At 44.1% G+C, this 14,666-nt stretch overlaps 1 protein-coding gene across 1 annotated transcript in view; it reads left to right on the top strand.

Moving 5' to 3' along the window:
* Positions 1 to 502: 502 nt before the first annotated feature.
* The window catches only part of TMEM131 (transmembrane protein 131), a 98,607-nt gene continuing 84,443 nt past the window's right edge, over positions 503 to 14,666 (top strand). Inside the window, exon 1 of the mRNA XM_089508413.1 lies at positions 503 to 680. Within this exon, the coding sequence (XP_089364539.1) occupies positions 503 to 680 (178 nt within the window). The remainder of the gene's footprint in view (positions 681 to 14,666) is intronic.

Raw genomic sequence — 14,666 nt, 5'->3', positions numbered from 1 at the left:
GAAGTAAGCGAGAGAGTGAGGAAGGGGGGCAAATGGACCGCCTAACGTGCCCTTATCAAAGATGGCAGAACATTCCCTAACTCCGCCCACCACCTCTCCGCAGGTCTTGTTGAGGAGGAGGAGGTGGCATTGTGCGAGTGAGTGAGAAGTTGTGAGCGAGCCTTTTAATATCATAGAGAGGGCGGGGCTTTAAAATCGGGGCGGGTCATAAAAGGAGGGCGGGGTTATGTAAATACGTCTATGCAGATGAGGGCGCGCGCTTCCCTTCCCTTGCCCTGCCTTTCACAGGCAGCAGTTTGGCGCGCGCCCTTAACGAAAGAAGGAGGGGGGCCGCCCGCCCGCCCTCCGCAGAAGCAGCACTAGCACTCAGCGCGCGTGCGCGAGAACCGCCGCCTCGCGCAGCCTTTGCGGGGCCGAAGCTGGGGCCCTCCTCCTCCTCCTCCTCCTTCATTAGTCGATATTTCTCCTCAGGCGCGGAGGCAGCGGCAGCAACGAGAGCACGATGGCGGCGGCGGCGGCGGCGGCGGCGTCGGTGTCTTTGGCGCTGAGGCGGGCACCTTCCGCCGCGTCTCCCTCCTTCCCCTGCTTCACGGCGTTGACGGCGGCCCCTTGGCTCGGTGCGGCGCTGCTGCGGCTCCTCGTCGCCTTGCTGCTCAACGCCGCCCGGGCCGAGAAAGAAGGTGAGGGAGAGACTCTGTGGCTAAGTCCACATGGGAGAGAGAACACGGTTTGGAAGCGCTTTCACTCTGGCTCTTTGCTATGGAATTCTGGGAGTTGGAGTTTGTTGTGCGGCCCAGAGCGGAGCAACAAACTCCAACTCCCAGAATTCCATAGCAAAGAGCCAAGACACTTAAAGCGCTTCCAAACCGGGTTATCCCTCCAATATGGATGCACCGCCTTTCCTTTCCCTATTGTTTACCTCAATGAAAACGCAACGCCTGGTCGCCATAACGACGCCCACCTCACACTCACACAACGCAACCACTTTGTGTTGCTCCCTCGCCTCAGGTTTCCCTTCAGGTGTTTCAATAGCCTCCTCCCTCCCTCCCTCCCTCCCGACGTGTAAAAGGTAGAAGGCAGCCCCCTGTTTCAATACCACCATCAATGTATCCATCAATACATCGGCCCAGTGTTATCTGTTGTTGTTGTTGCTGTTGGGTGCCTTCATGTCTAGGTCTCCTCCTGTAATTGAACCATAGTTGGAAGAGACCCTGAAGGGCCATCCAGCCCAGCCCCATTCTGCCATGCAGGAACTCTCAGTCGAAGCATCCCCTGTGACAGAGGGACATCCAGCCTCTGTTTAAAGGCTTCCAGGGAAGGAGACTCTGAGGCTGCATCTCCCACTGTCGGACAGCCCTTGCTGTCAGGGAGTTCCTCCTCATGTTGAGCTGGAATATCTTTTCCTGCACCTTGCTCTGGAGCAGCAGAAAACAAGCTTGCTCATGGATGTTGTTGTTGTTATTTGTAGTTGTTAAGGTCTGTTCAGATCTTGCCGTTGCCACCCTCTGAGGCTGAGAGAGTGTGACTCTTCACCAAGGTCACATGGCAGAGCCAGGATTCGAACCTAGGACCTCCAAAGTCAGGGTCCCAACACTCAGCACCTCCATGCCACTGATATACCTGATGTCAATACCCGAGACCCTTCACTTCCCTGCCATACTATGTTGTTGTTGCTGTTGTTGTGTGTCTCTCTCTCCCAACTCTGTGATTGTACCATTCAAGCGGCTCTGGTCAGGAAGGAGGGGTGTGTCTGCGTTGGGTGCCGTTGAGTCGTCCCCGACGTATGGCGACCCTATCATGGGGTTTTCTTGGCAAGGTTTATGAGGCTGAGAGAGAGTGACTCTCCCCAAGGTCACCCAGCGGGGAATGGAAACCTCTCCAGAGTCCCAGTCCAATGCTACGCCTGGGTTACTGACTTCATCATATTCTCTGAAGATGGCAGCCACAGATGCTGGCGAAACGTCAGGAATAAGCTCTTCTAGAACTTGGCCACATAGCCCAAAAAACCCACAAAAAACTATGTCTTTCTCATAGTTTTTTTAATGGCTTTTTTCTCTCTCTTTTTAGACTATGTGGCCATGTTCTAGAAGAGTTTATTCCTGACATTTCGCCAGCATCTGTGGCTGTCCTTACCATGCTCTTTTCCCCCCTAAAGCCAACGGAGGCTCAAGTCCCATCAAATACAGTAGCCTAGCCTTATACAAAACTTCAAAATCAAGGTTTGCTTTTTGGAATTCGTATTATTTTGAAAAATATTTTCAAGGCGCGGATGCTTGAATCTGTGGATACGGAGGGCCAACTGTATTTCCTTCCTGCTCTTGGTTTGCTTCTGTTTCCAGAGGCCTCATGCTTCTTCCCAGCCTCTCCTTTGTGGTCTTCTCCCTCCGGCGTCTTGTCCTCTCTCTGGCCCCAAGAACAGGCTTTGCCACCCGGCTGACCTGCCTCCTCTGGGCCGCTTTTGTCGCCTTCCTTGGCTCACCTTCCTTGGCTTTTGCTCACCCCAAATGCACTTGACGGTGAAGGGGAAGGTTGCCCCTTTTTACCCTCTTTGTGTCGGGCATGGAAACAAAACGCCAGCAAAGTCTTCCCCTCTTATGTTCTCTCATCCACAGCGCAAATTAGACCTTTAAATTGTTAAAGTCACTTGTTTACTACTTGTATGTATATGCAGCTCTGGTCTGATGGTCTTGTGCTCCGTTGGTTTTTGTTGTTGTTGTTGCTAAAAATGATCTTTCAGAACCTCAGTACAGTTTTAAAAATATAGGGAAGCCTGTGTGTTGGAGTGATGTGTCTGCCCTGTCCTTGTTTTTCTGATGAAATTCCAAGAATGCATTAAGGAGATGCATGTGTAAAATGTAGCTGCTTGTTGTTGTTGTTGTTGTTGTTGTTGTGTGATTTTGGGCGGCGACCAAAGGCAATCCTATCATGGGGTTTTCTTGTCAGGAGCTGTTCTGTGATGGCTTGCCATTGCCTTCCCCTGAGGCTGAGCGTGACTTGTTCAACATCACGCAGTGGGTTTCCCAACTTATGGTGACCCTAAGGGGGTTTTCTTGGGAACATTTCTTCAGAGGAGGCTGAGAGCATGTGACTTGCCCAGGGTCATCCAGTGAGCTTCATGGCCAAAATGGGAATCCAGCCCTGGTCTCCACAGTCAAACACTCAGTCCACTATGCCATGCAGGCTCATGTAAAATATGGTACTGTCAGTCTTACTCAGCTTTATATAAATTGGCATGGGATTTAGTTGCAGATGCAGCTCCAGGAGTAACAGAGGAACCAAGGCCTCTATAACTCGAGGGGGATATTTTCTGAAGATTTATTGAGATATAGATATATATCTTTATAGATAAATACACAAATACTGTATACATACACTCACACACATACACTCACACACAGATCCACTATGATTGTGGAGACTAGGGTTCGAATCCCCGTTCACTCATGGAAACCCACTGGTTTGGGCAAGTCACACACTCTCAGCCTCAGAGGAAGGTGAGGCAAGCCCCCTCTGAACAAATCTTGCCAAGAAAACCCATGTGATTGGTTTGCTTTAAGGTAGCTGTGAGTCCGAAAATGCCACACTACCCCTCACACATGACACACGTTGCTTAACAGTTTTTATTATAGTCGAGGATATGTACTGCATCTGGTAGTGCAGGCCACATTCCCTAAAAGCTTAAGCCAAATAAAATGTGTTAGACCTCAAGATAGTAACTCCTTGTTGTTTATTGTACTGATAGAGACTAATACCACAGCTCCCTGGAAATACACAAGGTTTTTCCCCCAACTTTATCTTTTTTATTTAAACCTAGCATTTTATGTTTTCTATCTGTTCGGTTACAGTGCTTTCAAAGATGATTGATGAAAACATGTAGTTGGGGGTTTTACATCTCCTTCTGAAGCAGTTTGAGGGCATTATAAAATGTTTGAATAGTGGTCTTCAGATAGCTGATCATTTTGGAGCACTGTGAAGGGCAGGAGAGAAATGGCTTTCAGCCAGGAAATTACTGCTGAATCAAAATGAAGCAGGTGATCTGGGAGAGGAACATACCAAATAAATTACTAGATATGAGCTCTCTTCCTTAAAAGTATCTTTATTTAGCAATAATATCCCACAATGTTTGATAGAAAATATGTCTCTAAATGTTATATATCTAACTTTGTCTTAACACAGAAGCTTGGAACAAATTGAGTTAAAATCTGTTGGGTTATTTCTTTTCTGGGCACATCTTTCATAGCCCAAATACAGCTGCCATTATACTTTCACTAATTTGTGTCCTGAAATGTTGTGCATAGGATTTGTTGCTATAAGTACAGTGTTTAAAAATGTGCCTTCATGTGTAACCCAGAACTTGCAAGGTCAGCAGTTAGTCTTGCACTGTCACTGATAGAGTTTTCTGATTCATCTAGTTTTCCCTCTGCTGTTTCTCAGGGCTGCTGTTTAGACATGTTTGGTGCTTCAGTGCATCCAAATAGGGGAAAAAGTATTCTTCTGAAGATTTGTTGTGGTACTTGTTATTTTATGGTGACTGTAAAAGCCTATCTTGGTACTTTTGCAAATACATTTAAGTAACTGTGCTTTGTTATTTGTTAACTGCCCTTGAGTTGACTGTGATTCAGGCCAACCCTGTGAATTACACACCTCCAAGTCCCCTTATCCTCTTCTGCTCTGCTTAGGTCTTGTAGGGTTCAGACCTGTGACCCTGAGATTCAGTCTATCTAGCAGGTGGCCTTCCTCTCTTTCTTCTGCTCTCTACCTTTCCTAGCATTATTGTCAGTTCTAATGATGCATGCCTTCTCAGGATGTGGCCAAAGTGCAACAGCCTCAATTTGATCATCTTGGCTTCCAGGGAGATTTCAGCCTTAATCCATTCTAGGACCCATTTGTTTGTCTTTCTGGCTGTGCACAGTATCCTCAGCACTCTTCTCCAGCACCACATCCCAAATGAGTTGATTTTCTCTTTATCTACTTTTTTTACTATCCAGTTCTCACATTTGTACATGATGATGCAGAATACAGTGTCTTGGAAAATTCTGACTTTTGGTGCTCAGTTGTATGTCTTTACTCTTTAGGATATTATCTAGTTCTTTCATCGCTACCCTTCCCATTCCTAGGGGTCATTCCCACTGGCCTATAACACGGGTCAGGATGTGAATCATGGGTGCATCATTTCCATCTGAGCGCGAATTCGACCCGCATTGCTCCAATATTGTTTCCATCGAGATTCGAATCTGAATCGATTTATCTAGGAAAACCCGAATTATAGGTCGATAAATTGGTTTAAAAAAAACAGTGGTTTTAAAGCGAGTTTTCTTTTGCCTCCGGAGTCTGATTCGCGGCATCCGAATGGGAATGACAAGGGTGTCTGATTCGGGAACCTGGAGATGGGAGGAGCAGTGCTCAAGGGGCTGGCCTGGGGGTGTCACCCTCTGTGTTCTCTTTCTGCATCGCCAGCTCTGTTTTCTTCCATTCGCATAGCCTTTCCCCCAGTGGATTGGGAAGCAGGGTCAGGCGATCGTGCTACATTGAGCTCCAAACGCAGGAAACACATTACTTCTCCTGCAACCTCCCCTCTGCTCCGCGTTCATAGACCGATGTATGAGGAGAGCCATTGAACACCATTTTAAACTATTATTATTATTATTTTCTTTTTTTGCCTCTGCCTGAGCAGCAGATGGACTTTGCAGTACATGCCTGCATGATCGCCCCCCAGACAGCCCAGGGAGCAGTGGGGGAGGCAAAGGGATTTGGGGTGATTAGAGGCTCCTTCTCTCTTTCCCAGAGGAACTATGGGAAGACACAGAAGAGCTGGGACACCAAGGGATTTGAGAGGAATAGAGGCTCCTCTTCTCTCTTTCCTAGAGGGAGTCTGGGGAGACACAGAAGAGCCTTGGATGCAAGGTGTTTAGGGCGAATAGAGGCTCCTTCTCTCTTTCCCACATCTGCTTTTAAAAAAAGAGGTCCCGGAAGGGCAGTGTGAACGGGGAGCAAAATAACCCGCTTCAAATTACCACAGGGAAAATACCAGTGGGAATGAAAACAGATAAAAAAAAACCAGGTCTGTTTGCACCTGTTTTTAATGGGAACAATGGGTCAGATTTGAGTCAGAATCTGAGTCAGAATCGCAGCGAAATAAGTCACTTTTCCCCCCCAGTGGGAATGGAGCCTTTTAGTCTTCTTATTTCTTGACTGCGGTCTCTGTTATGATCAGTGTTTGATCCAAGGTACAGGAAATCTTTAACTATATTGATTTTCTAATTGTCTAGGTCGAATTTATGTAGATCCCCCGTGGTCATTATTTTTGTTTTCTTTAAAAGGTAGAGGTCAATGTTTCCCCTTGACATGAATGTCTAGTTGTAACTGACTGTAGTGGGCTTTGCTCATCTCCATTACTAAGCCGAGGGAGCCAATGCTGTCAAAAACAACTCTGTGGTCATGGGGCCAGCATGACTGCACAGAACACTGTTACCTTCCCACTTAAGTGGTATTTATTTCTCTACTTGCACTTACATGTGATTTCAAATTGCTAGGTTGACAGAAGCTGGGACTAGTGACAGGAGCTCACCCCACCATGCATCACTTGGGTCTCAAACTGCCAACCTTCCAGTTGTCAGAATTGGCATCTTAACTACAAAGTCACCGCATCCCTTACTTTGCCAGTATCTGTTTTCTTTCCTTGCCAGTATCTCTGTCCTTCCAAGCCAAGCTCCTCAACTCAGACAGGGGTCTTGGACCCTGTGCATGCTTACAAACACATTTTCTGTGTATCAGCTTCAGTTTTGACCCACTGTGCCACATTTTCCCACAAGGATGTTGAATTTTCTTGCTTAACTTAATTGACAATCTTTCTTTTTTCCTTCAAGAGTATGGATGGTGCATCTACACTGTAGAAACAATGCAGTTTGACACTACTTAAAGTACTGTATATACTCTAGAAATTTTAGTCAAAAAATTGATCCCAAAATCCTGGGTCGACTTATCAATGGGTCGGTCAGTGTAAGTACTGTACTTTAACGCTAAAGGAGCCATCCCCTTTCTCTGAATAAAAGGCAAGAGCTTAGTCCATCCTGGGAGCAGCAAAAAGAAGCATGGATCCCCTCTACTCTCTCATCCATCCAACCTTTAGGATGAGCACAAACAGTTATGCCTGCCAGAATTTTCTGAGTTCTTTGGCATCATTTTCCTTTGCATCATCCTTTGTTACATGCCCCTAGGTTTTACCCTTGACTTATCCATGGGTCATATAAAAAACCATAATTTTGGTCCCCAAACCCGCCCTTGACTTATACATGAGGTCGACTTATAGTTGAGTATATACAGTAATAGTTCCATCCTATGGAATCCTGGGATTTGTACAGGGTATCTAGCCTGCTCTGCCAAAGACTGCTAGAGCCTCACAGAATTACAAATCTCAGAATTTTCTAGGATGGAGCCATGGCAGTTAAAGTAGTGTCAAACTGTATTGTTTCTACAGTACAGATGTATCCAAAGGAGGGATTATGTTCCTGTGTTGCAAGGATTAGATTCTTCTGTTAATTCTTGTGTATTTCTTAACTAGTAGGATGCTTGTTTTTCCTGTAAAACATCTATCCCTGTTCTTGTGTTTGGCAACTTTGTGTCTTTCACTGTAATACTTGAGTTACCTCTGCTGTTACTAGTGCCTACCTGGAAGTTAGGTGTCCTGGTATTTGGTTTTTTGATGTTGCATCTATTATCAAAGTTTAAGAAATTAGTAGAATTCCAGTTTCAAAAATTCTTTCTTAAAAACATGTTTTGGGTCTATTTTTGGTTTTTTGGTTGGATCTATTTTTAATCATATAGACCAGTGTTCCCCAAACTTTTTTGGGCTACTTTACTTTTGAACAGCAACCCTAGCGCCCCCCCCTAGCACATTTTTTTTGACCACATGACCATAGAATTGTCTCTGACAATACTGCCCCCCTTGGCTCAGTAATGGAGTTGAGCACTGCCCCCTGCAGTCAGACATGACTAGACAATCTTGTTAAGGGAAAACCTGTACCTTTTCTACTGCAAATTCAAAACAACCATCTTGGTTGCTGCTTGGGAGCAGCAACCAAGCAGCTGGCTGAGCAAGGACCAAGAAGCCTCTCACCCGTGCCAGCCAGGTTTTGTGTCACCTGGTAACTCATTGTGTTACACACCCCCATTGGCCTCCTCCTATCCCACCTCATCCAGAATCCCTAGTAATGTTTTTTGTACTAATGTTACACATACATTTTAATTCCTGTATATCACTGGATGTAATAGCAATAGTTGTGACATAAAAAACTAACAAAATTGACCCTTGTTATCCACTGGGGTTTGGTTCCAGGACCCCCCATGAACCCCAAAATCCATGGATGCTCAAGTCCCATTACATACAATGGCATAGTAAAAATTGTGTTCCTTGCATAAAATGGCAAATTACATATTTTTGAATATTTTTAATCCATGAATAGTTGATGGATAAAAAAACCTCATGGATATGGAAAGGTGACTGTATATCTTTAAGTTACAATATCATATGCACATGTATTTACATATACGTTGCATATGGTTTAAATGAAAATTTGATAAAATGTGATGTGTTTAAAGAAAATTTTTAAAAATTAATTCTTTTAAAAATAATTTTTTAAAATTAAAATTTTGAAATTTTATTTTTTTTAAAAAACTGAATTCTTCTTCATCTTTCCACTGAGCCTCAGTCAACTCATACCATGTCTTCAGCATTTTAAAGAAATGCTACAGCTCATTTCTACCAAAACACAGTTCTACCAAAACACCCCCTTTAGGGTGTCACCTGGTGCAGTCCGCACCCCCCGCTCCTCCCTAGTGATGCCACTGGCAAAGGCCAGTATGGACAAGAGGCCTCTTGGTTGCTGCTTAGGCAGCTGCTCAGTTTCTCCTCCCAAAGTGACCATGGAGAAGTTTCTCCTCAGATAAGATGGACTCTCAGTCCTTCATTGGGGCAGAGAAAGGCACAGCCAGTGTGTATGTAGGGGTTTTACAGAGGCCACGTGCTCTGTACTGGAGACTGGTGTGGAATGGAAAGGGATCGATTTTAACTACAAAAGCTGCTCCAAGACCAGAGTGTCTTCCCAAGAATCCAGCACAGAGACATGTCTTCCCCCCGCAACTTCAAGTGTCCATTCTCCCCACAAAAAAAGTGTGTGTTCTGCTCCCTCATCTTTCAGCCTGTTTGATGAAAGAAAGCAGGAGCAGCAGTGCAACTCCAACCTGCTAGCCAAGTCCCAGTAAAGCTGACAAAGCTTTGTGCTGCCACTTCTCCTCCACCACCATGTGTTCTAACTCTTTGCTCCAGTCTGTCCCAAAATGGTGCCACTCTGAGCCAAAGAAGCAATGACCTGTGACCAAGCCTCGCACAACTTTCCCAGTTGCTACTACTCACAAAAGACGCCAGCGAGGTAGTGAACTCACATGGGCAAAGAGTGGGAGACACCACCACACAAAATGATCAGTGAGGTGGTGTGGTGGTTTTCTGGGGACTCTGAATAGGATTACCCTATATAATCCTCATCCTCACCATCGTCCTAAAGACCAATAGTTCCCTATGTCTTTCCTACACACCAGTACTTTGACTGAAGGTCCTCCTGCAGCCTCCTTTTGCCCTCTCTGCCCCCTACTGCCCCCTCTCTACCTCACTGCCCCTGGATCCTTCCACTACAACCCCCAGGGATCAGTGTACTGCCCACTTTGGGAATCACTGATATAGATGAACAGTCTAAAGGTAGTATGCAAATCTGGTTTATTTTTAGGTTGATTACTGCAGTCATTAAAGCAGGATGGATGTTGCACCTAAATAAAGGTTGAGTTGTCTAGAAGCTGCTGTTAACTGGACTTGGTGAAAGAGTCTTCTGCTCAGCATAGTACTGAACTTTTCTGGTCCTATGTTATGTGAAAAGTAGCTAAGTTTTCTACTATAGCAATATCTGTCAGGTTTTAGAATTTACTCTGATAAGTCATGATTAAGAGTTTTACTTTCCAGTTTTAAACAATGTTTTTGGCCTTTGCATGTGTCATAAACAGTTGACAGGAGTTTTAGGGCTCCAAGATTGCCTGAGAGCTGCAGACTGCCTGTTCTAATCAGACACTGCATATACGTTCCCTGACTAAATTTTGATTTCATCACAAAGCTGAAGTCTTTGGTTTCTCAAATTGTCTCTAAAAATAGTAGAAGTTCTGAAACATTTGCTTAGGTATTACAAGAATTTGTATCACTTTCACTTGCTTTCTTAATTGTCAGTTGGAAAAAAAAACTTTTTTTTTTCATTTTGCAGTGTGTGAAAGTTATAGCTGTGGTTTTACCAGACAAGTGCGTACAGATGTTCCATCTGTGTTCAACCTGCTTAGCTAAACATTTTTTGCTGGGTATGCAGTGTAAACTCTAATATGTGCTTCAGACTGGCAATTGGCCATTTGCCTAGTTGTCTTCATACAATAACATTTGCCCTCAGGCAGCCAAGTAGCAAGTACAAAAATCTGTCTACCCCCTTCTTACTCTCTTTATTCACATAATATTCCCAGCAGCCACCAGAGTATTGCTAAGTGCAACAGGTTACTCTGCCTGGATTTTCTTCCTTAGCATAAAAGAGAAGGAGAATGTATACCAGCCATCCTATTGGTGTGGAGGAAAATCGGATTTACTCAGGAAAACATGGTAGACTCACTTGTAACTTTCCCTTCACCACTTGTGCTATGGTTCCTGTACATCTTTTTTTCCTCAGTGTGCCTTTTGTGTGAACAAAAATGTCTTGACAAAAGATCAGATTTCAAAGGAAATGCTGTTTAATGGGGTGTGTCCTAGCTGCTGCTGCATCATAAAACATTAACAGTAAGCCAGTATTTGAAATAAAATCCATAGACTAGTCTCTGTCTACTTCTTTGCAGTGAAAGTTCACAGCCAACTGGTCATGCTGGCTGGGGAAGTCTAAAAGTTGTAATCCAAAAGGTAACTTTTACAACCTTTCTCTAGAATAGGTTGTGGCCCTTCAAATGATGTTGAACTGTAGCTCCTGTCAGTCCTGTCCAGCATATCAAATAGTAAGGAATGCATATCATGCTTGCCTCACTGTAGAGTAACTCTGCTGCTTCCCTTTGAATGACTCATTTTATTTAGAACCATAGGGAAAGTACTTGATACTGAGTTAGATACATTGATCTATCTAGCCCAGTACATGTATTGTCGTATCTCAGTGGCAATGGCTTAGAGGCCAGACGTGTTCTTTCCTAGCCCAAACAGGAGATGTTTGCTATTTCCTGATGATTTCTCATCCCCAGTACTAACCAGATCTGACAGTGGTTAGCTTCTGAAATTACACGAGACCATGTATTCACAGCAATTTATATTTATACATTCTTTCAGTCTAATGAGCTCCAGGTGTCATACATGACTCCTCTTCAGCCTCAGAACTGCATTGTGAGGTAGCTGGGCTGAGAGAGGAGATGCCACTAAAATCACCAAATGAGTTTCATGGATCACTGAGAACTGGAACCCAGATTTCCCAAGTCCCAATCCATCATTCTAACCACTACATTGCACTGGATTGGGAACACAGATGCTATGTAGGATCTAACTGCCTCAGTAATGCTGCTAGAAGTTGTTTGTTTGATACTCTCATCACTCATCTGTGGGCTCCAGTCATTCCTCTTCATAGTCTTTCTTGTCTGAAACCAATGATTAAGCTACAGACAGAATCTGTAAAGAAGATGGATGTGTGTCAGTATTCTTAGTGTCAATACCAGGATTGAAAAATACAAAATTTACTAATGCCACCTTGGATCCTGTCCAAGGAGAAAGGCAAGATATAAATTAAATAAAAATAAATGTTACTGGATTTTCTATGTCCATTTTCCACAAAAGCAACATTTCTTACTGGAAACTTGGTATATACATCCAGTCTGTATCCAGCCCACATTGCATATGAGATTTCGTGTTTGTGTGTGATCAGACAGGAAATCTCTTAGCCTGGTTTTGGTAGCAGCTCCTTAAACTTCACAGTACGGAACAGAAAAAAGCAGTGCAAATACTAATTTTCTAAAAATGACACATACAGTTTCCGTTTTCTCATTATACAGACTGCAGGCACACCTCAGTTAACTAAGCCTCTGACAGTGAAGCTCCTTTTTCCAAAGGCTTTTGATGCCCGCTTGCTCCCTTCTTCCTTTTTTTAAAGCTGGATTTTTAAAAGCAGCATTGGTTTAGACATGATGGTAAAACTTGGTTGCAGAAACACAAACTTTTCCTGTCAAATTGGAGCAGCATGTTTACAGTAAACAATGAACACACTGCCTTGGAGAGTGGCAGAGTTGCCTTTAGAGGTTTTTAAACAGAGGCTGGGTTGCCATCGGTTGGGAGTGCTTTGAGTGTGCATGTTTGCATGTCAGGGGGTTGAGCTGGATGGCCCTTGTGGTAATTTCCAATTCTGTGATAAACAAAGCTTGAGTTGGGAAAGAGTGGCATTCTCCTCTGCTCAGTCCTTCTGTACTTGTTCAGAGATATAGCCATGTTAGTCTGGAATATCAGTATGCAAAGGGATCTTGTAGCACCTCTGGGGTGCAATAAGAGCCTTATTGTATTACAAAAGAAAGTTAAAAGACAGCAAGAGAAGCAGCTTTTGCCCTGCCTCTCCACATGTTGTTGAAGTAGTTTCATTCTCTTTCTAGAGGGAGATGAGTTTAAAAGTGTGCTTTTTGCCAAACAGATTTTTCTACTGTGACAGAAGTCAAGCTTTTATGACCATCTCTGTTAGGAAGAGATTAGAAGTGCTTCATTGCATGTGGAGCGGCAAAGAGAAAGCTGTTTCTGTGCCTCTCTGCTTTCTTTTGTTATTCAGTAAGGCAATAAATGAGTAAAAGAAGTTGTAGCATAAGCTTTCATAGACTATGAAACATCTGAGGAAGTCGACCCAGCCTACAAAAGCTTATGCTAAAGCTTCTTTCACTCAGTTGGTCTCAGGTGTTACATGTTCCTTTGCTTCTATAGCTGTGTCTGCTTGTGTACAGCAGGCAAGGTAAACAGCAACTACCCCCACAATCCCTTCACACATGTAAGGATGACTAAGGCCCGATCCAGACGGGCCTTTGTGCCCCCCCCCGGTCACGTGCTAGGGGTTGGCCGAGGGTGTAATGCCCATACTTGCCAAAGTATTATGTAGAATTTAAAGTTCAAAACTTCCCGCATGTGTTTAAGGTAACAAAAAAGCCTCCCCCCCAAAAGGGAAGTGAACACCTTGTGAGGGTGTGTGGGGAAAATCTGGAAGGTTCTAGAGAAAGGGAATTAATTCTCAGAACTGAAAACCTGTCCATCTGCCCACCACTGTTTTCAGTTGTATCTAACTCATTTCTTGATCCTAGGCCATGTTTTCCTACAGTCCTTGATTCTGCTGTTTCCTACATTTGCATTCCAGTTGCCTGTGATTAACAAGAAGTCCTGTTTTGGTGGTCAATTTCCTCCTGGACTCCAGCGTAACATATTTCAATTTCTTCATTTTCTTCTTCTGCCTCTGTAGCTGAAGCATAAACTTGGATTATGATTACAGTTGGCCTTTGGAACTTGCAGGGAATCCGTTCCGCCCCCCCCCCCCCAAAACCCACTCATATTCAAGCCCCATAGGCTTAAATGGGGTGCATGCATGCGGGGCGTGTGCCATGGGCACATGCCCCATTGGCGTTAATGGTGGTCGCCCCTCCGCGGATTTTCAAGTCCACGCATCTCAGGTCCGTGGACTTGGAGGGGCAAATGTATATCGAGAGGTTTTCTGTGATGTTTTATTGATATTATTTGGATAAACTTTGCGTTGTATACTTTGGTTGCTTTTGCTACATTTCACCTTACTATTAATGCCAGCCCATGTCTTCATAGATTTTCATTGCTTGTGTAAAACACTGTGTATAATTATGTGACTAGAATTTCCTATTTGTTTGCTTGTTTGTTTATTGCACATATGTCTCACCTTTCTCCCAAAATGGGATCCATTTTAGCTTTCTTATCCCAAGTATTGCGATGTTCTGAGTCCAGTTCTGGGAGAAAAGGGAGGATACAAATAATAATAATAATAATAATAATAATAATAGACCAATTTCTGGTTTTATTATGTCTAGCTTCCCCTGATTCATTTTTTTCACATTCTAGGTTCCCATAATATGTGTTATGCAGCTTCAGACGTTTCTTTCACTTTTGAGCATATCAACAGATGAACTTCCTTTTTCTTGAGTTCAGTTGTGTCATTAGTCACAGCACTACTCATAGTTGTCATCTGCTGTATCCCAGTAGCTTGGTGAGTGCCTTCAGACTTGGGAGTCTTGTCTCCTGGCACTATCTCTTGTTTCATTTTGGATTGTCTCATCACAGAGTTTTCATAGTAAAAGACATTCAAAAGGGGTTTACTGTGCCTTCTGCTGTGCAGTACTAACAAGTATTAGCTAAGGTGCCACTGCTGTTGATTGTGAGAGGCCCTCTACTAGTCTGTCTGTCTGTCTGTCAGTCTGTCTCTCTCTCCCTCCCTCCCTCCCTCCCTCCCTCTCTCTCTCTCTCTCTCTCTCTCTCTCTCTCTCACACACACACACACACACACTACAGCTGCTGCCCTATAGCTGTTTGGCTGTCTCATGTGGGAGACCCTACCAGCAGTATCACCAGCAGC

Source organism: Sceloporus occidentalis, unplaced genomic scaffold (assembly GCF_023333645.1).
Source record: "Sceloporus occidentalis isolate IW3139 unplaced genomic scaffold, rSceOcc1.0.p SCAF_2, whole genome shotgun sequence".
Lineage (NCBI taxonomy): Eukaryota > Metazoa > Chordata > Lepidosauria > Squamata > Phrynosomatidae > Sceloporus > Sceloporus occidentalis.
Note: the sequence above shows the minus strand (reverse complement) of the source record. Positions and strands in the feature narration are given on the sequence as shown.